The sequence below is a fragment of the Elephas maximus genome, chromosome 25 (genome assembly GCF_024166365.1).
Source record: "Elephas maximus indicus isolate mEleMax1 chromosome 25, mEleMax1 primary haplotype, whole genome shotgun sequence".
NCBI lineage: Eukaryota > Metazoa > Chordata > Mammalia > Proboscidea > Elephantidae > Elephas > Elephas maximus.
Window position 1 is genome coordinate 12221292 of NC_064843.1, and position 24061 is coordinate 12245352.

General features: G+C 45.0%; 1 protein-coding gene across 10 annotated transcripts in view; it reads left to right on the plus strand.

Annotated features, from left to right (window-relative positions):
• LOC126067740 (zinc finger protein 343-like) overlaps window positions 1-24061 on the plus strand; it is a 213047-nt gene that overhangs the window by 41295 nt on the left and 147691 nt on the right. Inside the window, exons 2-5 of one of the 10 annotated variants that reach the window (XM_049869916.1) lie at window positions 838-893; window positions 1579-2690; window positions 4738-4864; window positions 9580-12307. The exons of 6 other annotated variants lie outside the window; for them this stretch is intronic. In XM_049869916.1, the coding sequence (XP_049725873.1) occupies window positions 2559-2690; window positions 4738-4864; window positions 9580-11435 (2115 nt within the window). In that variant the 5' untranslated portion in view covers window positions 838-893; window positions 1579-2558 and the 3' untranslated portion in view covers window positions 11436-12307. Of the gene's footprint in view, window positions 1-415; window positions 666-837; window positions 894-1578; window positions 2691-4737; window positions 4865-9579; window positions 12308-24061 lie in introns of those variants that run through there. 3 more of the 10 variants (XM_049869917.1, XM_049869928.1, XM_049869921.1) reach the window with 3 other exon arrangements.

The window sequence follows — 24061 nt, forward strand, 5'->3', positions numbered from 1 at the left end:
AGGGACTTGGTTCAGACCCCAAACTCCTCAGAGTACAGGGACATAGGGAACTGAACACAGCTGGGACCTTGGCTAGGGGAGTCAGAAGCTGACTGCTGTTCTCCCTGATGGATCTGGAGGGAGATGTTAGAGGCTCTTTCTTCACAGGCTTGATCTGGGACATGGAGCTTGAATCTGAGGTGTGGGACAAAAGGGGCACAGTAAATTGTGACAGGTAAGGGAGAGTGTCAGGGAACAGACTTGAGGGCTTGTAGGCCAGAAATGCATAAATGTAGAAAATCCAGAGAAGCCAAGTAGACTGAGATTCTGTGATTGTTGAGTGGGGGGTGAAAGATGACAGGATCCCTGTTGAGGGGGCATGGGTTTAGCACACAGTGAAGGACCCAGCAGCATCAAGTTGCTTCTCTACCCACAGGTCTTGGATGCATGGAAACAAGAGGGCTTTCATAACTGAGATTTGAAGTCACCTTAGGCAGCAGAAATCCATCTTGAGGTGAAATAACTTCCATCTGGCCTTGTGGCAGAATTTCAAGGCAGTCACTGGGGCCATTAAGTTGCCTGATCCTTCAGCCTGGGGAAAGCAGACTGGGAGAAGATTTTGTCTTCAGAGAACAGGGAAGATATGGAGACTGTGAAGAAACTGACTCAAAAACATGAGGCCAAAGGTGAGAGGTGTGGAGAGGTGAAGGGGGCACCAGGGCTGCAGGTTCAGGTGAGAATGCTTCAGTGGCCACAACTCAGTGAAGTGGGCGCTTCCTTCCATCCCAGGACTCAGAAGAGCTGCTCTGGGAGCGTCCTGGGAGGTCTACTTTCTCACAGCTTCTCTTTCTCCCTTAGGTTTGTCTTCTAAGGATGCTGACTGGCCCCAAGAGAAGAGGAAGCCCCAAATACTGGTGACTTGGAATTACCTTATTTTTCTGAAATACTGGTCCTTTTCTCAGAGAATAGGCATATATTCCCTGTCTGGGGAAGGAGAAGGTGATCAGCATTTAGGCCTTTCATGCCTTCATGTCAAGTACCCTGTTAGAGATTTTAGATTGGTTTTTCCATTTTTGCTTTTTATTTTTATTGTTGGAACATATATACAGGATTAATATTAAGAACGCAGGAAACTCTAAGGCATAAGGAATATTTTTTGATAAACTGAAATTATTAAAATTAAAAATGTACTATTAAATCTTACTATATATCCACATACATATTATCTAATGATACCAAAAAAACCCAAACCTATTGCCATGGAGTTAATTCTGACTAATAGTGACCCTGTAGGACAGAGTAGATTGTCCCATAGAGTTTCCAGTGAGCTCCTGGTGGATTCAAACTCTGACCTTTTGGTTAGCAGATGTAGCTCTTAATAGGGTTTCCTATCTAATGATAGCATCTTGTATACTGGGCATCTTTTTACTTTGTAATTACTGAGTTTTTTAAACATACAGAAATAGAGAACATAGTAAAAATAAATTCTCAAAGATACCATCCTGTAGCTTCAACAGTCATCTATAATGACCAGTCTTATTTACAGGAATCTCAATTGGTATTCCATCAATTCCTGGAGCCTTGTTTTTTTTTTGCCAGTGCCTTCAGTGCGGCATGGACTTCGTCCTTCAGTACCACTGGTTCCTCGTCATATGCTACCTCCTGAAATGGTTGAACATCAACCAGTTCTCTCTGGTATAGTGACCTGTATATTCAACAGAGAACTGCCAGAAATTCAAGCTGGATTCAGAAGAGGATGTGGAACCAAGGATATTGCTAATGTCAGATGGATCGTGGCTGAAAGCAGAGAATACCAGAAAGATGTTTGCCTGTGTTTCATTGACTATGCAGAGGCATTTGACTGTGTGAATCATAACAAATTATGGATAACATGGTGAAAAATGGGAATTCCAGAACACTTAATTGTGCCCATAAGGAACCTGTATATAGATTAAGAGGGAGTCATTCAGGCAGAACAAAGGGATACTGTGTGGTTTAAAGTCAGGAAAGGTGTGCATTAGGGTTGTATCATTCAGTCTGTATGCTCAGCAAGTAATCTGAGAAGGTGGACTATATGAAGAAGAACGGGGCATCAGGATTGGAGGAAGACTTATTAACAACTTGCAATATGCAGATGACACAAGCTTGCTTGCTGAAAGTGAAGAGGACTTGAAGCACTTACTGATGAAGATCAAAGACCATAGCCTTCAGTATGTATTACACCTCAACATAAAGAAAACAAAAATCCTCACAATTGGACCAGTAAGCAACATCAAGATAAACAGAGAAAAGATTGAAGTTGTCAAGGATTTTATTTTACTTGGATCCATAATCAACGCCCATGGAAACAGCAGTCAAGAAATCAAAAGACGCATTGTGTTGGGCATATCTGCTGCAAAAGACCTCTTTAATGTGTTCAAAAGCAAAGATGTCACCTTGAAGATTAGGATGTGCCTGACCCAATCCGTGGTGTTTTCAGTTGTCTCATATGCATGCGAAAGCTGGACAGTGAATAAGGAAGACCAAAGAAGAATTGATGCTTTTGAGTTGTGGTGCTGGCGGAGGATATCGAATATACCATGGACTGCCAAAAAACAAACAAATCTGTCTTGGAGGAAGTACAACCAGAATACCCCTTAGAAGCAAGGATGTGTCTCACAATCTTTGGACATGTTATCAGGAGGGATCAGTCCCGGGAAAAGGACATCCTGGTGGGTAAAGTAGAGGGTCAGTGAAAAAGAGGAAGATCCCTCGACTAGGTGGATTCAAACAGTGGCTGCAGCAGTGGGCTTAGGCATAACGATTGTGAGGATGGAGCAGGACCGGGCAGTATTTTGTTCTGTTGTACATTGGGTCACTATGAGTTGGAACCGACTCCACAGCACCTGATAACAATTTACAGAAATATGATAGTGTGTTGATCAATCTCAAAATTGAAAATATCAGAATAATCACTTTTCCCCTTCTCTGTTCAGTTCTGACACCAGGTGCCCATGCAGCACTTCCTTCTCTGACCCTGGCCACCTGGAGCTAGGTCAGTCTCACAAGTTAAAAAGATAGTGTTCTTCACACTGCCAGATAGGCTGATTCTAGACACAGGTTTGAGAGTCTACATGACACTGACACTTCTGACCTGCTGGCTAAAAATTTGGGGTGTCCTTGATCCCTTCAGGATGCCAGTTGCAAGACTGGGAGCCCCCCAGTCTCCTTCTTTTCTGACTTTCTGGCTCCCACTACTCCTTTGGGTTTGATAATTTGCTGGAATGACCAACAGAACTCACAAAAGGGCTATATTTATGATTACAACTTTATTGTAGCAAAAAAGGATATAAATAGATGCATATGACAAGGTCTGGGAGGGTTCCCAAGGTGGAGCTTCCGTGCCCCAGAAAGGGATATGCTGCCATCCCATGTGCATCAATGTCTCTCACCAACCAGGAAGCCCTTGAAGCCTCTGTGTCCAGTGCTTCTGTTGACTTCCTTACACAGCCCTGACTGATTGCATCAGCCCCCTTCCCTCCCCTGAGGTCAGCTGGAAAGAAGTGATTCCTAACTGATTTCGATGCGCATCTGTGTTCATGTCCTGATCTGTGAACTGAAGAGCTTAGTGGAACAGTGTGTACTTGATCCAGTTACTCACAGTTACTGTACCATGACAACTGAAATTTAAACCACTCTTAGGAGTACTAGGGTTAGTTATAACTCTGTAGGGTTGCTGTGAGTCGGAATCGACTGAACAGGAATGGTTTGGGTTTTTTTTAAGTTCATATTAATTAAACCATGGTAATGAAATCCATGTGTATTGGAACTGTACAAAGTGAGGAGTTCCTGTATTTAACATGGGTGAATTATAAAGCAAATGGATTGTAAATTATACCTCAATAAAGTGTTTGTAGGAACCGTGGTGTCGCAGTGATTAAGTGCTCTGCTGCTCACCAAAAGGTTTGAACCCAGTAGCCTGAGGGAGAAAGATGTGGTGGTCTGCTTTCATAAAGATTACAGCTTTGGAAATGCTATGGGGCACTTGTACTCTGTCCTGTAGGGTTGCTATGACTCAGTGACAACTGGTTAAATTGTTTTTGTTTTTAAAGATTAAGTTATCTGTAAATGTCCTTTTCCTGGACTATTACTACCATTCTCTTGCCAGCTGTTTTGCATAGGTGAGATACTTCTCTACCTGATGAGTAAAGTGTTAAGGACTTTATTAGAAAAGGACATTAAAATACGCAAAGACAATGACTTTACAGATCCCATTTAGTTCCTGAACTCCTCAGAAATGCTCTGTCCAGACCCCATCTATTGACTCCCACTTTTCTCTGTAGTTGAAGTTTCCTTCCATCTTCTCCTTTAAATCTTCACCGTCCCTTCATGCCCAGCACAAGCCCTACCTCCATGACGCCTTTGGCTCTTTTCTAGCCCGTCCCATACTCTCCTGTCTTTATATTCCTCCATTATGAATTCTCAGTCACTTCCCTGAATACTGCTTAGTGCTTTCAAACTGATTCACACAGCATCTCTCCAGTGAATCCATAGGTGTGTGAGGGCCAGGATGGGTTTTGTGTATCACTTGTGCTCCCACAGATTTTATCCCAAAGCCAGGTGTATAGTCGTGTCCAGGAGAACTTGATACGGGGAACCATGTTCTCTGAAAAGAGAGGAACTTCTTCAGATCCAGACTCTTCAGGGTTACCGGTTAAACTCCTTTCATTGGGAAAATGGATGCTGATTTGCTGTGCATTGATTTATTGCTTATTGTAGGAACCAGTTACATTCGAGGATGTCACTGTAGTCTTCACAGAGGCAGAATGGGAGAGACTGAGCTCTGAGCAGAAGAACCTGTACAAAGACGTGATGCTGGACATTTACAGCAATCTGCTCTCGTTGGGTGAGTACGTGTTCTTTTCTTTTCCTTCGTTAATTCAGTAGATATTTATTGGGCCGCTATTATGTGCCTAAGGAACCCTGGTGGTGCGTTGGTTAAGCACTTACCTGCTAACCGAAAGTTCGGCTGTTTGAACCCATAAGTTGCTCCACAGGAGAAAGATGTGGCACTCTGCTTCTTTAAAGATTTATAGCACTGGAAACCCTACGGGGCAGGTCTAGTCTGTCCTATAGGGTTGCTATGAGTCAGAATCGACTCAATGGCAATGAGTTTTTTGGCTTTCCGTGTGTCACAGGTTCCTGAGTGGTACAAACACTTTGTGCTTAACTGTTAACCTAAGGGTTGGTGGTTCGCACCCTTTCAGTGGCGCCACAGAAGGAAAGCCTGGCAGTCTGATTTTCTAAAGATTACAGCCAATAATTCCTATGGACTAGATAAAATAAAACAAAAAATAAGCCCTATGGAGCAGCTCTACTCTGTAACACATGCAGTGGCTGTGAATTGGAATTGACTCAATAGCAACAGGTTTTGTTTTGTCTTATTTTTACTATGTGCCAGATAATGTTGTAGACACTCCGAACGCTTTTGTGAATGTAATAGTTGGAAATCCCTGCCCTCACTGGGCTTACCTTTGAGTATAAAGAGACAGGCAACAAACAGTACATTCTGTGTATGGAGAAATTACAGTATGGTAAGATAACAAGTGCCATTATGTGAAAAACTAGTAAAAAATGGAGCAGGAGAAAGGGGTATTGAGTGTGACAGGGTGGCTGGCTGAATTTTGAAATTGAGTATTTGAAATCAGCGAGGAGGTAACATTTGACCAAAGGCATAAAGCAGTGATGGTGTTAGAACTCTCAGTACCAAGGGCAAGAACATTCCAGATAGAGGGAGTTGTCATTGGTGCCAAGGCCTTAAGGAAGGGATGTGCCTGCCAAGTGTGAGGAAGTGTTAGGAGGCCAGTGAAGTTTGGGCATAGTTTGCAAAGGGAGAGTCGTGAGAGATGTCTTCTGCAACAGAAAGTAAAATTAAATGCCAAACTTTTTATGGCTTTTGGATTTCATAAACCATATTTTTTCTCGTTTATTAAAAATATCTATGATGATTATGTAGGAATGGCATGGCAGGAGTGGCTGACCTCCTCTGACTTCACAAGGGGGAAGGAGAATCAGTATCAATAGCCCAAGGCTGATTCCTGTGAAGCAGAGGTCAGACATGCCTCCTCCCTCCACCGTCTGCACCAATTCTGACACCAGCTGTCCCTCACACAGTACTCTCTCCTTCTCTGCTGGGTTCAGTAATTCATTGCAGTGGCCACACAGAACTCACAGACAATATTTACCATTGTGGGGTTTATTAGGGAAATAACAGGTTACAAATTTCATTTAGGAATGCTCAGGATACAGTTCTTCTATCAGTATAGTCTCTTTTCCACTGTGCCTGTAGGTGCACCTCTCTGGCCCTCGGCCTCTGCCCTGCTGTGGCAAGTGTTACATAGCTCTTTTTGCCCTGCTGATAAGTGCCCAAAGGCCCTCCATTCCTCCTTTAAGCCTTGTCCTGAAGGTGCTCAGCTCTAGCTCTGTAGGTCTGCAAATCTAGCTCTGCCAAGTGCCTGGAGGCACCCTACTCCGCCAGCAAGCCTCCTGCCCAAAGGCACTCAGCTTTCTCGCTCCATGGGCCGGGAAGCCCACCATGCTGTCTCTTGTGTCTCTCCTGCTGCCATTTCTTTTCCACCGCTCCTTGCCACCTTCAGGGTTATAGCTCTCTCTCCCTCTCTCTCTCCTGGTTCCAGAAGCTTCTCACCACATGCATCCTGCGTCCAATAGACGCTTTCCGCTCCTGGCTGTTCTTCCTTGGTGGTAGTGAGATCCTCACCTTCCCGCCTCTGGGTGGCTCATTTTAAGCTTAGCTTAATGACAAAACTGACCAATCCCCTTGGTGAGCCACAATTACCTTATTTGTACAGTTCTACCCAATCACTGGAGCCCTGGTGTCATAGTGGTTAAGAGCTCAGCCACCAACCAAAAAGGTCAGCAGTTCGAATCCACCAGCAAGTCCTTGGAAACCCTATGGGGCAGTTCTACTCTGTCCTGTAGGGTCGCTATAGTTGGAATCGACTTGGTGGCAACGGGTTTCTTTTTTTTTTTTAACCCAATCATCTGGATTTGAGTTACAACAAAATGGCAAGAAAAGCCACACAAAAGCAATCCATTGCACTACAGATTCTTAAATCCAGATTGATAAATATTATCAATTTCAACATTATTCTAGGTCAGGGATTGGCCAACTCTCAATTCTGTTCTTATAAAGCAAAAGCAGTATTTCTATTTCTAGCTTTTTGAGGAAGCACCATGCTGTTTTCCATAGTGGTTGTGCCATTTTAGACATGCACAGATCCAGACTCTTCAGGGTTGCCGGTTAAACTCCTTTCATTATGGCATTAGCCATGTCAAGCTCTCAATCACCTATTTCGAATAAGGGAAAATATGTTGTAAGGTATTAGGGTGTTTGTTATGTTTAAGAGGGGAACAGGCTGCTCAGCTATATTTTGAACAGAGCCTGTACCATTTTCCAAGGACTAGAGATTAATCACAGCTTATACAGCTATATTAAAACAAATGAGAAAATATATTCTCCCTAATATTAAAACACTAAAGGAAAAACATTTTCACTACTTTACCAGGCAAGCAAAGTGCAAACAGATTGTCAAAAACTGAAAGAAAGATCACAGAGGGTTAATACGTAAAAAAGCTGAATAATATTTGTTTATGAGTAAGCAACCTGTAATTCAGATTTATTTCATATACAGTCTCTATAACCTCTATTGCATATTGTGGTGAAATGAGTTCCTTTATGTGACCTTTTGCCTTGGTCCTTGGAAAAACAGCTTGAGAGATTATCCCCCTAAGCTCTGAAGAGTGACTTCTGCCCTAGTTTTCTATCCCAAAGCGTTTGTCATTTCCTGGATAAGCTGTAAGTAACTTGGTTTGATACTTTTTGTTTGGTTATGGGCTGCAGCCTGCCCTGTGATTGGCATGCACTTGCGGATTCATTAGTGAACTGGGCAAATGTAGTGTCTGTGGCCTGCTGACCGGGGATTGTTCAATTCGAGGCCCTGGTGGGAGGGCCATGCCTTGAAAGTGATGAGGAGTTTGCATATATAAACAGCCAGTCCCCCGGAGGATTTGTCAGACAGAAAGAAGCGGGAAGAGAAGCAGCAGTAAGAAGCAGAAGGAAAAAAGAAAAGAGCAGTGAGAAGAAACAGAGAGAAAGAGAGGAAGAAGGAACCTCCTGAAAGAGCTGTAATTCGGATCAAGGGCTATAACACTGAGGGTAGCAAGAGGCCAGGAAGGGTCCCATTGGCAGAGCCAGCGGCAAGTTCAGTGGCCCGAGATGGCAGGGCCAAGAGGCGTGTGTCCTGAGGAGTCCCAGAGTCTGACCTGAGGGTGAAGAAGAGCCTCTCCTGAGGTGGTTGAGAGAAGCCTGTCCTCACGAGGCCAAGAGGAGGCCTGCCCTCAGAGCCTGCACAATCAAGAGGAGCTGAGAGAGCTGTCCTGCACTGAACTGAAGAAGGGAGACTTCGCCTGCAGGCTTCCTGATCGTGATCCCGAGTTGTACTCTCTTCCTTAATAAACCACTTAGCTGTAAGTTTGGTCTGAGTTCTTTGTGGCCATTGCAACGGATTACTGAACCCAGAAGGGAAGCAGAGTGCAGTGGGGAGTATGGCTGATGTCAGAATTGGTAAAGGTGTTGGAAGGTGGGCTGATCCCGATCATTATTCCTGCTGAAGTTGGACAGGTTCAGACACTGCTACTATGCTATTTTTACACATTAACTGTCTGTGTCACTTGAAACCCTGCCAGACTGAGTGACTTTCTATGTCTGTCAGTCCCTTTATATAGTAAGAAAAATCATGGAGGAGATTTCCACATAGGTCGTAGAGACATTATTTCCAAGTACTAGCAAATTGTTATGGACAGTATATCAATGTGAGTGCCCATGTCTTGTGGGATTTTAGTAGAAGAAAAAGGCTAACTATAAGACAAGTGTTTACAAGGCAGAATAGCATCTGATGCTTGCTTGAGAAGTTCCTAGTTGGCCTGGCACATTGAAGAGGTTTTTGGTGTGGATTATCTGGATTGCAATACCCAAAACCTCTGCCGTCGAGTCGATTCCAACTCATAGCAACCCTATAGGACAAAGTAGAACTGCCCTACAGGGTTTCCAAGGCTGGAATTCTTTATGAAAGCAAACTACCACATGTTTATGCTATAGGCTGGTGGATTCGAACTGCTGGCATTTGGGTTAGCAGCCGAGTACTTCAACCACTGTGCCACCAGGGCTTCTTCTGGATTGCATTAGAAAGTGTAATTTGTAAGAACTGAATATAAATGAATTATTGGTGGGAAACAAATTGTATATATTGTCAATTACAAGTGTGGCAATAAATTGTTGTTAATTGCCATCTAGTCGATTCCAATGCACAGTGACCCCGTGTTGCTAAGTGGAACTGCTGTGTAAGAATTTCGAGGCTGTGACCTTTCAGAAGCAGATCGCTATGCCTGTCTTCTGAACCAGCAGCCTTTCAGCTCTTAGTTGAGCACTTAACTGTTTGTGCCACCCAGGGACTCCAGCAATGAGATGCCGTCTGTCATAAGAGAGGAACAGCCCAGGCCACCCACTTACGGCCACTCTAACGGAAACCTTTCTCTCTCCAGCAGAACCGAAGCCAGAACTCTACCCCTGCTCCTCCTGCCTTCTGGCTGTCTCCTGTCAGCAGTTCCTCAGCCAGCACGTGCTTCAGATCTTCCCAGGCTTCTGTGCACAACATCGCGTCCATCCAGAGCCTTCCAGCCCAGGGCATCAGAAGCAGCCAGAGCAGCAGGATTCTGATCTCAGCTGCTGGAGGGAAAACACAGAAGGTCAAGACGGAGAAGAAGTCTCCAGACCCCTGAGTGGGAGGACAGGGGAGGGAGAGACTTCAAGGGTGTTCTCCAGCCCACCCCAAAGAGAGTCAGCAAGCCCTGGAGAAGGCAACACAGAGATAGGGACAGAGCCCAGCTCAGGCCAAGGGGTAGAGTCTGTGGAAAGAGGCAAAGGGTTGAAGGAATTAGAAATGTCAAGATTAGGAGCAGTCATCTGTAGAAAGGATGAACCAGACTGTGGCCTGAAGTCAGACTTCATCACACACCAGAGGTCCCTCTTACAGGAGAAGCCCTTTGTGTGCAATGAGTGTGGCCAAGGATTTCCCCAGAAATCACTTCTCTTTATGCACCAGAGGACACACTCAGGGGAGAAGCCACATGTGTGCAAAGAGTGTGGGCGAGAGTTTAAATGGAAATCAGACCTCCTTATGCACTGGAGGACACACTCGGGGGAGAAGCCATATGTGTGCAAGGAATGTGGACGAGGGTTTAGCAACAAATCAAATCTCACCAGACACCAGAGAACACACTCAGGTGAGAAACCTTATATGTGCCTGGAGTGTGGGCGAGGCTTTAACCGCAAATCACATCTCATCACACACCAGAGGACACACTCAGCTGAGAAATCTTACGTGTGCCTCCAGTGTGCACGAGGCTTTAACCCCAAATCGAGTCTCATCACACACCAGAGGACACACTCCTGTGAGCAACCTTATGTGTGCAAGGAGTGTGGCCAGAGGTTTCAACGGAAATCAAACCTCCTTATGCACTGGACGACAGATTCAGGGGAGAAGCCACATGTGTGCAAGGAGTGTGGGCGTGGCTTCAACCAGAAGTCGAATCTCATCACACACCAGAGGACACACTCAGGTGAGAAACCTTATGTGTGCCTGGAGTGTGGGAGAGGCTTTAAGTGCAAATCAAATCTCATCATACACCAGAGGACACACTCAGGTGAGAAACCTTATGTGTGCCTGGAGTGTGGGCGAGGATTTAACTGCAAATCAAATCTTGTCACACATCAGAGGACACACTCAGGTGAGAAACCTTACATGTGCCTGCAGTGTGGGCGAGGCTTCAACCAGCATTCGAATCTCATCTCACACCAGAGGACACACTCAGGTGAGAAACCTTATGTTTGCTTGCACTGTAGGCGAGGCTTCAACCGGAAGTCGAATCTCATCACACACCTGAGGACACACTCAGGTGAGAAACCTTACATATGCATGCAGTGTGGACAGAGCTTTAGGCAGAAATCAGGCCTTCTTGTTCACCAGGGAACACACTCAGAAGAAAAGCTGTATGTGTGCAAGGAGTGTGGGCGTGGCTTTACCTACAAGTCAACTCTGATCACACACCAGAGGACACACTCAGGGGAGAAGCCATATGTGTGCAAGGAGTGTGGGCGTGGCTTTAACCACAGGTCAGCTCTCATCACACACCAAAGGACACACTCGGGGGAGAAGCCACATGTGTGCAAGGAGTGTGGGCGAGGCTTCAGCCAGAAGTCAAATCTCATTACACACCAACGGACACACTCAGATGAGAAACCTTACCTGTGCCTGGAGTGTGGGCGGGGCTTTAGCCGGAAGGCAGGCCTCCTTCTCCACCAGGGAACACATTCAGAGAAGATGTGTGTGTGCAAGTAAGTGTGGGTGTAGCTTTAACTGGGAATCATGCCCCGTAATCCACCAGAAGACACGCTCAGGAGAAAAGCCTCATGTGCAAGGACTGTGGCCGAGCGTTTAAACGGAAATCGACCTTCTTGTGGACTGGAGGACATACTTGGGGGAGAAGCCACATGTGTGCAAGGAGTGTTGGTGAGGCTTCATCCAGAAGTCAAATTTCAGTCACACACCAGAGGACGCACTCAGGTGAGAAACTTTATGTGCGCCTGCAGTGTGGACGGGGCTTTAGCCAGAATCAAGCCTCCTTCCTCACCAGGCAGCACACTCAGGGGAGAAGCCATATGTGTGCAAGGACTGGGCATAACTTTAGCCACAAGTCAACTCTCATCACACACCAGAGGACATACTCAGGTGAGAAACCTACATGTGCCTACAGTGTGGGCAGGGCTATAGGCAGAAGTCAGGCCTCCTCCATCAGGGGACCCACTCGGGAGAAGCCATATGTGTGCAGTGAGTGTGGGCGAGGGTTTAGCAACAGATCTTTGCAGACACGAGAGGACACACTTGGGGTAGAATCCACATGCGGTATGGCCCCGGCTTTAGCCAGAAGTGAGGCCTCATCACACATCAGAGGACGCACAGATAAGAAGCCGTATGTTAGCAGTGATTGTGGCCAAGACTTTCACCAGGAATCAAGCTTCCTTGTACACAGCGGACCACACTCTGGGGAAAGCTACATATGTACAAAGGGTGTGATCAAGGCTGTAACTGCAAGTCAAATCTCATCAGACACCAGGGGATACACGCAGGTGAGAAACCTCATTTGCCCCTAGAGTGTGGGTGAGGCTTTAGCCAAAAGTCAGGCTTCCTTCTCCACCAGGGGGTGCACTCCATGTGTGCAAGGAGTGTCAGAAAGGCGTTAGCCCTAAGCAAACCCTCATACATCAGCAGGCTCACTGGGGTGAAGCTGTATTTTTACAGTTAGTGTGGGTGAGACTTTAAATCAGTCCTCCTCTTACACCGGAGTACACAGAAGCTTTAAGTGTGCAGGGAGTAAGGGCAAGAATTTGGGAAAACAGTATACATCAGAGAGCCAGCCTTATTTTGGGGTGGGGGGAGGGAGAACGGGAGCTGCTCTAGCAATAAGTTATACCTCCTCTTGCACCAGAAGACGCTCACGGAGAGAGCTGTGTGGGCAGAACTTCATTCTAGCGTCCCTCCTCAGCTGACTTAGGACGAAATGTTGCCCCCACAAATCACTACTTCACCCCCCTCTGAGGGAGTTTCAGGAGGTCTCCTGACTACCTATACTCTGTATGAGGTGATGGTGTCAGTAGTAACTAAACAGACTAATTTTCCACATTCTGTAGCCATTACAGAATAGAAAATTAGAAGGCTTACTGAAGTAATCCTGGAATGGGTGACGTTTTATTCTGATACACCACCAGTTCTTTCGCATGCTTTGTTGTCCCTTCATTGTAAAATTTTTCTTCAATAAATCATAGCTCAGGCTCTGTTACTCATCTGTCCTGAATGGCACATGGAAATCAAATTCACCCTTCAAGTTTTTTGAATGAATTCAACCCGTAAGGAAAAAAATAAGTCCTAAAGGCGCTTATTGGGGAATCTGATCCTTTGCATGGGGAGAGGAGTGATCTAGGTTTTGGAGACAGATACCAGGTGAAGGGACAGAATGTCCCACATCTCCAGGGACTCAATTACCTCTTTTCCTAAATGATCATTTTTTTCTGTTACTACCTTCTTCCGTTGGCTTCTGGGAAAGCTCCCTTCCCTGGTTTTCCGTCACGCTTTCTAGTCTCTGGTGTGCTCAGTCTTTCTCCACCCATTGAAGTATTGCTGTTCCCTAATGCTCAGTTCCCAGTCCTAACTCCAAGGGCCTTATAACCACCTACTGCCCCTCACCTTGAAGTCAGCTTTCCAGAGCCTTCCAGATTCCAGGGCCAGATCCTTTAACCATACCCAAACTGTTCTCCAGTCTTGTTGCTTTGGGCCTTTTGGCTCCTCTATTTGTCAGGTCAACAGTATTAGGTGTAAAGACACCTGAGCACATTTCGAATACCAGGTGAAGGACCTTTAGCCATGTGCCCTCAAGCCCTCCGATCCTTGGACTAGTCCTGATACTGGCATTCCCACATCATTCTAATAAGTACTGTGAGACAGCCTAGCCATACCTCTTCCTTTGTTTTTCACTGCAAGGACCTGGCTCTTTAGCCACACCTCGGTGTAGTACTCCACCTTGGAGCCCAAATTTTCCAGTTTTTTTTGACAAATGCTGCATGTTCTTGCTCTTACCCCTGTGTCCTGGGGCAATAAATATTCGCTGGAGGGGGTTTACCTAAAAAAAAAAAAAGATGCTGCAAATTTGTTTGCCCACTGGGAGTTTGCTCGGACAACAGAATTGATGTTTTGAGAATAGAAAAAGCCTGGAGTGTTTTTGACAACCCTTCAAAGCAGGGCATGGGAAGGTGTCAAAGGAGCCACCAGCCCCACAGCCTCTACCCACTCTCCCTTGCCTTGAAGCCAGCTTTCCAGAGAATTCTGATTCCACTCAGGTGGAGAGAAAGGGTGGGAGTGCCTGGAAATGTGGGCCCCATCCTTTGCCACATTTGCCCTAATGTCCCTTTTCCACAACTCCTTCCCACCATAGCAGAGCACACTTTCCTCACTCATTCCCACTTCTGAGTCAGGTAAGGAGTGGCTAGGGAAGGGAGATGGAGTGGGGAAAGGGACAGTGGCCCAGGGACAGCTTGGGGAGGAGCTGGAGAGCCACAGGCTCAGGAAGGAGCCTTGAGGTATCAACGATGCAGCCATACTCCATCCCTCCTGTAGAGCCCTAACTCCTTGACGGCTGGTGCTCTTGAGTCTCTCCCCTTGTCATGGGGCTGCCTCACCAAGGACTCAGGCTTCCAACAATGGAGGAGCAGTGTGTGACAGGAGAGGAAGAGCTTGGCAGAGCAGACTGCTGGGGTGCATGCTGATGCCAGGTCCTCCACATGCCACATGCCAGGATGGGTGCCAGGATGAATCCCTGCCCCTTGTAATGGGGGAGAGGGTTTCTTCTAGCTCCCCAGAGGCCATCACTTCCTGAGATTCTGCTTCCTACCCTGTAAGCGGGGTGGGGACCTGGCCCTGCTTGGGTTGTGGAACAGTGGGGTCATAGGATAACATGTTTTGTGACATGAAGTGTAGGAGCCCCAGCATGTGGGTATGGCTTCTCTCCTCTCCTCATCACAGCCAAGGGTCTTCTCTCCCATCTGGGGCTTCCATAGGCTGTCCAGCTTCTTCAGGGGTAGGTGAGCCTCGCCCAGCCTGGCTGGATTAAAGCCCTCTCTGGCTCACAGAAGAGCTGTGGTCACATTCCCAGTGGAAGGTGACCGAAACCTCACTGCTGCTGGTAGATTGGGAGGTTAAGAGTGTGCTCCCTGGAGTCAAGTGATCTGGGTGTGAGTCCTGCCTAGAGCAAGCCTCCCTGCCCCACAATCTGTGAACGTTCATTGCTTCTCAGAGCTGACCCAAAGTGTCACTCATCTGGGAGCCTTCCCTGATGCCCAGGGCTGAGCCTCGTCCCCCTCTAGCAGAACTCCAGGTGCTGTCTCCTCCCCAGTTAAACTGCCTGCCTCTCAGGGGGCAGTGGATGCATTGTATTGCATGTTAAGGTGAGAGAGAGGAAGGGAGGGAGGGTGGAGAAACATGAAAGAGAAACATTGAATGGGTGGCATGGTGCCAGTTTGGACCAGAGAGGAGCGGGTGCTGCAGGCCCCCTAGAAACACATTGCCCCATCTTACCTGTCACTGGAGAGCTGCTCCTGACCCACCCTCTTGTTCCACCCCACACTGGAAGAAACAGGAACAGGGATAAGTACTGACCACCTCCTTGAGCCACTTCCATTTCACTGCAGGACCCCTCAGTGGCCTCAGACTGGAATCTGGCTCTAGTTATTTAAATTGGATTATTCTAACCTGACGATTTTTCCAGGACGTCAGAGAATTGTCACAGGCCAGGGGCTTAACACTAGAGCCCCTAACCTGTGGCAATTCTCTGACACCCTGGAAAAGTGATCAGATTAGAATATCCTCTGCAATTCTCTGCCCCCAACAGACCAAAACAAACAAAAAAAGCCAGTTGTGTAAGGGAATTGGAAAAAAAAAAAAAAATTGAGATACCTGATAAGACCTGAAATGGCCACTTTGAGAATTGGGTGTGACTCTTGGTTTGCTGGTCCTGTTTTCACCCTTGCAGCAGCCATCTTCTCTGCTGTTTCTGAGAGAGGACTGTCCAGTAATGATGACATAACCTCACTGCAACTCCTCTCCTCCTGTCACATACCCTTGTAATTGCCACACTTTAACCAGTCTAAAAAGATACATATATCCTTTTAAGCCAGTTGCCTTAGGAGTTTGCATTACAGGGAGTCTTATGAGTTCCCTCTACAGCAAGTAATTCCATACATTTTTCCGACTCAGGAAGTCCTGCTTATTATAATCTATTGCCAATCAAATAATGTCTTTAGATGATTTAAGTCTGTAAATACCAATCAAGTAATGTGTTTCATATTTTGTTCCCTATTATAAAATGTCACTGAGTTGCCATTTTGGACTACCGAATTCCACGGAGTAGATTTCAGTCCATCCCCTGCTTGAGCTGATGCTTCCCCCACCCGCCCCAGTAAATCACTCAGTCTTATATTAATCAGAGTACAGATGGTTACACTATGACATTTAATAGCATAGTCCCAAGGATTTCTGAAGGAATATTATCTTCTGCATTCCCAAGAAGTCATGGAACTGGCTCACCCTGGTACCGGCAAGGGCCCCTTATGCCCAGAATCATCTCTTCAAATTCTCCAGGTTGCTGTAGGTCAGCCTCTCAGATCTAAGACTCCACTGATTTCGAGGATGACTCTGACAGGTTTATTGCCTATCTTTTCCTGCTCGTTTCCTGAGCATCTCCCTGAGTTTATTACCAAATCAAGTTTGGTTGTACTGCCATCTTGTGGCCAGTCTTTTATTGAACTCTCTTTTCTTTCTGGTGCACCATAAGGTTTTTACACACATTAAGGTCTTTAATACTTGCAAGTTTCTTCATGAGATTTGAACTGCCATGTCCAAGAGTGAAGCAGGAGGGAACTCCTGCTGATTATATGACCAAGCATTATGGCCCAGGAACCTTGGTGGTGCTGTGGTTAAGAGCTGTGTCTGCTAACTAAAAGATCGGCAGTTTGAATCCACCAGCCACGTCCTGAAAACCTTATGGGGAAGTTCTACTCTGTCCTATAGGGTCACTATGAGTCAGAATCAACTTGATGGCAATGGGTATTATGGCCCTGGTTCAGTCTTTTATTTAAGTAGATATGAGTCAGAATCAACTCGACGGCAATGGGCTTGGTTTGGCATAAATTTAAGGAGGGAAATTTAAAGGGCCAGTGGCCATTTTGGTGATCATTGAGTTAACTAAGTTGAACTTTCTGCACCACAAATTAGAGGCTAAGGGCTTATGAAAAAAGGTAAAGCAATGGGAAACACTTTGTAATTGGTATTTGGAGGCTTCTAAAAGAAACCATAATGACAAATTCACCTCCTGTAGGAAACTGTTTCAAAATAAGATAAACAAAGAATTAGACAATGTCAGACCTCTATAACCTCGATGACCATGTACTGGAAGCAGCCTATATTCCCTCCATTTTCCCAAAATGACTCCCTTTCTCAAAATAGCCCCCTTTCCCTAAATGGTTCCCTTTCCCAAAATGACTCTCTCAAAATGACTCATTCTCCCAAAATGGCTTCCTTTCTCAAATGGTGAAGTCCCTCACATATGTAGTCCAACCTCAGCTTCTGATGCCCAGAGCCCCTCGTTTTCCTCTGCCCTTCCAGCAGCTAATCCCCAGTCTCCATCTTCACCTACATACGCCACTGAAAACCCCCTTCCTGAACCTCCATATTATCTCAAGGAGCCTCTAGAAGAACTAAAACCCATTTATGAAATGCTTTTAAGATTAAATGTGCTGAAGAGACTCAGAAGCCACTACAAGCTACTTTTGCCCCCAATCAAAAGTGAAACTTCACTCTAATGTTAAGGATTTTCCTAACTCTCATGAAGAGCTTCACAAATTACTCAAAAATTTTGAATCTTGGCTGATACCTATGAACCTGGTCCAACAGACTCTAATAAATTCACTGATAGGGCCAGGTGATGCTCAAAGGTGGGCAGAAAAGGCCTGATGGAAAACTTGTACAGAATTCAACCATGGATATAGTAGCACATACCAGAGTTGTTGTCATAAACCTTATTGACGCTATCCCAAAGGCTTTCCCCCATAGAAATAGATTGGACCAAATTTCAGGGTTGCAAACTAAACGAAGGTAAAAATGTTTATGATTATAGGGACTGTTTGACTAAACTCTTTCAAGAACACTGTGGTTTAAAGCTAGAAGCATCTGGATCTCATATCGCTTCCAATTCCCTTTTTGTCCATGGCCCCCATCCAGAGCTTGCTGAGTTAGCCAAATCCCACAAACTAGTTTGGAAAAATGAAAACACTTCACAGTTAGCCACTCTAGCCTATAAGGTGTCTCAGACTCTTAAACAGCAGGGTAGGGAAGCTGAACTGAGGACTAAAGCTAAACAAAATCATCTTATAGCCCTGCAATAAAAGCAGTTGCAGACCCAGCCTCAAAATAATTTCCCCACACAGAACAGGTTCACCCATGTAGCTAAGACTGGGCCTAGTAACTTGCCTTTTGTTTGTTACTGCTGTAAAAAGCCTGGACATTTTAAAAGGAAATGTTTAAAATAAAAATGGAGCAGAAGAACAGTGGGATGCAGATCTCAAATTTTCGTAAAAAAACCAGGGTTAATGGCCTGAGACCAGAGGGACCCTGACGGTCATGGTCCCTGGATCCTTTGCTGGCCCAAGATTGGAACCATTCCCAAAGCCAACTCTACAGACAGGGATTGGCCTGGACTATAAGATAGACAATGATACTGGTGAGGAGTGAACTTCTTGGCTCAAGTAGACACTTGAGACTATGTGGTCAACTCCTATCTGGTGGTGAGATGAGAAGGAAGAGGGGGGCAGGAGCTGGTTGAATGGACACGGGGAATACAGGGTGGAGAGGAGGAATGTGCTGTCTCATTAAGAGGAGAGCAGCTAGGAGTACACAGCAAGGTGTGTATAACTTTGTATGAGAGACTGACTTGTAAACTTTCACCAAAAGCACAATAAATAAAAAATAATAATAGTAACCTAGGCAACCTAACACCAGATGTACATGAGAACCCAGATCCATTAGCTACTCCCATATTGAATTATATCATTGTTTCCCCTGCTACTGCCAATTTTAATGTCACTTCTGGGTGAGCCATACGTGTGAGACTGTGGCATCCTCCTGAGATACCGACTCAACCCCAAGTCCCATGTTTCAATCTGACTTGGATTAGAGTTAAAGAATGTTTGAAATATCCTGAATTTCCTCTCCAGATTGTAAAAATGAGCTGTTAGTTTCATATAATGCCTCTCCCAGATATTGGAACGTGGCTTTTTCAGGAAATTTAACTGCATATCTACAAGGAAAAAAGTCTTTTTGTGTCTAAATGTGGAATTGGCTAAGGTGAGGACGAGTGTCTATTTGCAACAACTCCTTGACAGACAGTTGGCTTGAACAGATGAATCAAACCATCCCTGTCCCAGGGAAAGATGCCAGGACTTACATGACGTGTGCCCCATATGGATAAGTATTTTTATGTGGAGGATCAAGATACCCCACTTTTGCCAATTCAAATTCAAATAATGAGTCCTATACCTGGGCTTTTTCCTGTTTGGATTGTTGGAATATGACAAGGCAATGTACCTTAGGCCATGTGGGAATCCCTTTAGACATCCATTCTTAAGATGAGAGTTTGCATTGGACTGACCACCTGTAGCTTTTAGAAATGAGGAGGAACAAACAGTCAAGAGATGGGCAAGGGAGAGATGGAAGGAACCCCTTAAAGGAGTTCCTCGGTGTCTTAGTCATCTAGTGCTGCTGTAACAGAAATACCACAAGTGCATGGCTTTAACAAAGAAATTAATTTTCTCACAGTCTAGGAGGCCATAAGTCCAAATTCAGGGCATCAGCTCCAGGGGAAGCCTTTCTCTGTCAGCTCTGGAGGAAGAGCCTTGTCATCAATCTTCCTCTGGTCAAGGAGCTTCTCAGCGCAGGAAACCTGGGTCCAAAGGATGCGCTCTGCTCCTAGCGCTGTTTTCTTGGTGGTATGAGGTCTTTCTCTGTTCCTTTCACTTTCCTTTTATCTCTTATAAGATAAAAGATGGTGTAGGCCACACGCCAGGGAAACTCTCCCTTACATTGGATCAGGGATGTAACAGGGATGTAACACCCTTAGTAAGGGTGTTACAATCCTATTCCTCTTTAACATAAAATTACAATCACAAAATGGAGGACAGCCACACAGTACTGAAAATCATGGCCTAACCAAGTTGACACATATTTTGGGGGGACACAATTCAATCCATGATATTTGGTTTAGGTCTTAATTTTTTGAGGATATCCTTCCCTTTGTATGGAGTAGGAGAACTCACCAACTGTAACATGGAACCATGGAAGGAATAGCAGATGATATTGCCAATGCTATGACGGCTCAAGAGAAATCACTGAACTCACTTGCGACACTAGTTTTGGATCATCAAATTGCGCTACATTTCCTGTTAGCTGAGCAAGGAGGGGTCTGTGCTATAGGTAATACCTCTTGTCGCACCTAAATTAACACTTCAGGAGAGGTGGAACAAGCGTTAAACGAATTTGCCAGACCGCTACATGGCTCCATATACCCTCACCCTCAAACTCCTCTTTTCTAGATGTTTTCAGCCAGCTAACCTCAGGCATTGGATCATGGATTAAGTCTATATTGTCCACTGGATTAATAATAATCATTGTCATTGTAATAATTGTAGGGACTATTAAATGTTGTATGAAATTTTTGACAAATTCTATTACCCAAAAGACCCTTTGATGCCTATGAAAAGAATAATGTACATTGACAGCACCTACATTTCAGATGTAATTTGAGTCCACTTCTTGAGTAAGCCGACAGATGTCAGGTTATTCCCTTAATGTGGCATGCCCTACTGTACCCCTGAAATAGTAAAACCACAGACGCAAGAGGCCAAAGCTATGGCATGGTGAAGACATCAAATAATACCCAGATCCCTTTTCACAGTGTTCTGGTGCTATTCATAGTTCTGTTTCTTTCTTTCTTTTTGAATCATCAGTCAACGCTCTTGGAAGCAACAGTCAAGAAATCAAACAATGTGTTGCATTTGGACAACTGTGCTGCAGAAGGGCTTTTTGAAGTGTTAAAAAGTAGGGTTGTCACACTGAGGACAGGGGTGCAGTTGACCTAAACTCTAATATTTTCAGTCACCTGCATGTGATGGACGAATGGTAAATAAGAAAGATTGAAGAAGAATTGACGTTTTTGTATTAGCATGCTGGCAAAGAATATTGAAAATGCCATGCACTACCAGAAGAACAGACAAATCTGTCTTGAAAGAAGTACTAGGCAGGGGTTTGTTCTGTTGTGTGTGGAGTCACTATGAGTCAGAGCCGGCTTGATGGCACCTAACAATAACAACCTTTTCACATGGATAACCCTGTAGGTCTTATTAAATAAACAACCATCCAGAATAAACATGTTCAAAGTCCGTGCAGAAGAAAGTCTTCTTTCAGAATAGTGGTTAGTGAACTTATCAAAGAATTTCTCTCTAAATCCTTGGTCAAAAGCAGGGAGTGTGTAAGGGAATTAAAAAAAATCAATGTACCTGATAAGATCTGAAATGGCTGGTTTGTGAATTGGCTCTGATTCCTTGTTGGCTGGTTCTGTTTTCACACTAGCAACAAGCATCTTCCGTGCTGTTTCTAAGAGAGGAATGTCCAGTCATGATGATGTAACTACAGTGCGACTCCCCCTCCCACACACGCCCTTGTAATTACCACACTGTAACCTATCTTTTTTTTTTTTAACCTATCTAAGAATACGTATGTTCTTTTAAGCCAATCGTCTTATGAGCTTGAGTTACACGAGGTCCTACCTTTTGAGTTCCTGCTGCAGGAAGTGCTGCTTCACCAGGTCCAGCCATAGGAAGTCTTGCCTTATAATGAAAAAAAGACCTGTTAATAATCAAATAAAGTGTTTCCATGGTCTAAGTTTATAAATATGAATCAAGTGATGTGTTTCATTTCCTTTGTTCTCCTTTTATAAAATGGCACTGCTGAGTTGCCATTTTGGATTACTGGGATTCCACTGCATGGATGTAAGTCTGTCACCTGCCCATGCTGATTCTTTTTTTTTTTTTTTTCCAGTAAATCTCTCCATTTTAGCTTAATCAGGGTACAGATCGCAAACCCATGTGTTCCTGAGTACACCTGTGCTCCATAGCACTTTCAATGGTTATGACTCTTCAAAACTAGGTCACCAGGCCTTTCTCCTGATGCACCTCTGGGCGTGCTTGAACTTCCATCCTTTTGGGTAATAGCAAAACACTTAACTGTTTGTGACAACCAGGGATATAGACAGATGCTCAAAAATCTGCAGAGGGTTTGCTAGGGCAAGGCGACTTTAAACAATAGAATAGGAAGCTGAAAGACCCAGGGGCTGTGAAAAATCAGCCACCTTGTGGTCTCCACTGGTCATTGTTAACATACACACTGTGCCTGGACTTCACAGTGGTTGTTTTCATCCCTACAGTAGCCCTGCAAGGAGGTGATGACTATCTTCATCTCCCAGATGAGGCAGGGAAAGGTCGAAATCACCAGACCAAGGTCACACAGAGAGCAAGTGGCAGACCCTGGATCCAGACCCAGTCCCTACAACTCCGAAAGACCCCGTTTGCTTCCCCTGCATCCTGCATCCACAGGATGCATCTTCCTTCTCCAGGACCTTGAGATGGTTGCTCAAACACATCCCCACACAGGCTAACACAGCCTGCTCCATTGTGCAACACCCAGCCCAGGGTGCTCTCCTGCCCTCATGATGCCAGGCCTCCCTTCCTGGGCCCGAGGGAAGCCAGGGCTCCCTGGCCTGTTTGAGATTGAATGTGGCAGTGGATGAATTTTGGGAAAGAGGCTGGGAAGGGAGGTGGTGAGTTCACGGCTCATCAATTCAGCCATGCACTCCTGTGCTCAGATTTCCTGCAAAGAGGCTTTGTGGACACACAATTCAGGCAAAATTTAAACATGAAGGGGCCTTGGAAAGGCCAGGAGTTCTTCAGGCAATAATACCAGTTGTACTTGGTCAGGGGAGGTGTAAGGAGCAGGCCGGTGACACAGCAGAGGGCTCTTCCCTACTATGAGTCTCTGCCCGGAACAAGGTACTTGAGATTCTATCAGTTAGAAAAAAAGAACTAACGGTATATATATAAATGTACGGGGCTGCAGGAATCAGTGGAATACCAACTGAGATGTTCCAATGAACAAATGAAACACCGATTGATGAGTCTTCCTCCAATCCTGATGCTTCGATCTTCATGTAGTCCACCTTCTCAGATTAAGTATAGCAAATAATCTGTGTTATGCAGGTGGCACAACCTTGCTGAAAGTGAAGAGGACTTGAAGCACTTACTGATGAAGATCAAAGACCAAAGACCACAGCCTTCAGTAAGAATTATGCCTCAACATAAAGGGAACAAAAATCCCCACAACTGGACCAATAAGCAACATCATGATAAACAGAGAAAAGATTGAAGTTGTCAAGGATTTCATTTTACTTGGATCCACTATCAACACCCATGGAAGCAGCAGTCAAGAAATCAAGAAAGGCATTTCATTGGGCAAATGGGGCAAAAGACCTCTTTGAAGTGTTGAAAAGCAAAGATGTCACCTTGAAGAATAAGATGTGCCTGACTGAAGCAATGGGTGTTTTCAGTCTCTTTATATACATGAGGAAACCGGACAATGAATAAGGCAAGACCTAAGAAGAACTGGGGGCTGTGGTGATGCAGTGGTTAAGAGCTATGGTGTGCTATGGCTGTTAACCAAGAGGTCGGCAGTTCAAATCCACCAGCCATTCCTTGGAAACCCAATGGAGCAGTTCTACTCGTCCTACAGGGTGGCTATGAGTCTCAGTTGACTAGACGGCAACAGGTTTGGTTTTTTGTTCTTGTTTTTTGTCTTTTCTCAGAAGAATTGACACCTTTGAATTGTGATGTTGGCTAAGAGTATTGAATATACCATGGACTGCCAAAGAACTAACAAATCTGTCTTGGAAGAAGTACAACAAGAGCACTCCTTAGAAGCAAGTTTAAAGAGACTATGTCTCACATATTTTGGACACGTTATCATGAGGGATCAGTCCCTGGAGAAGGACATCATGCTTGGTAAAGTGGAGGGTCAGTGAAAAAGAGGAAGACCCTCAGTGAGATAGACACAGTGACTGTAACAATTGTCCCAAGCATAACAATTGTGAGGCTGTTTTGTTCTGTTGTACATAGAGTCACTATGATTCAGAATGGACTCGTAAACACCTAACAATACCAACAACAACATATAGGTATATATTGCATACTATTGGTTCTGTTTCTCTGGAGAACGCTGAGGAGTAATACAATCCTATATATATATATATATATATAGGA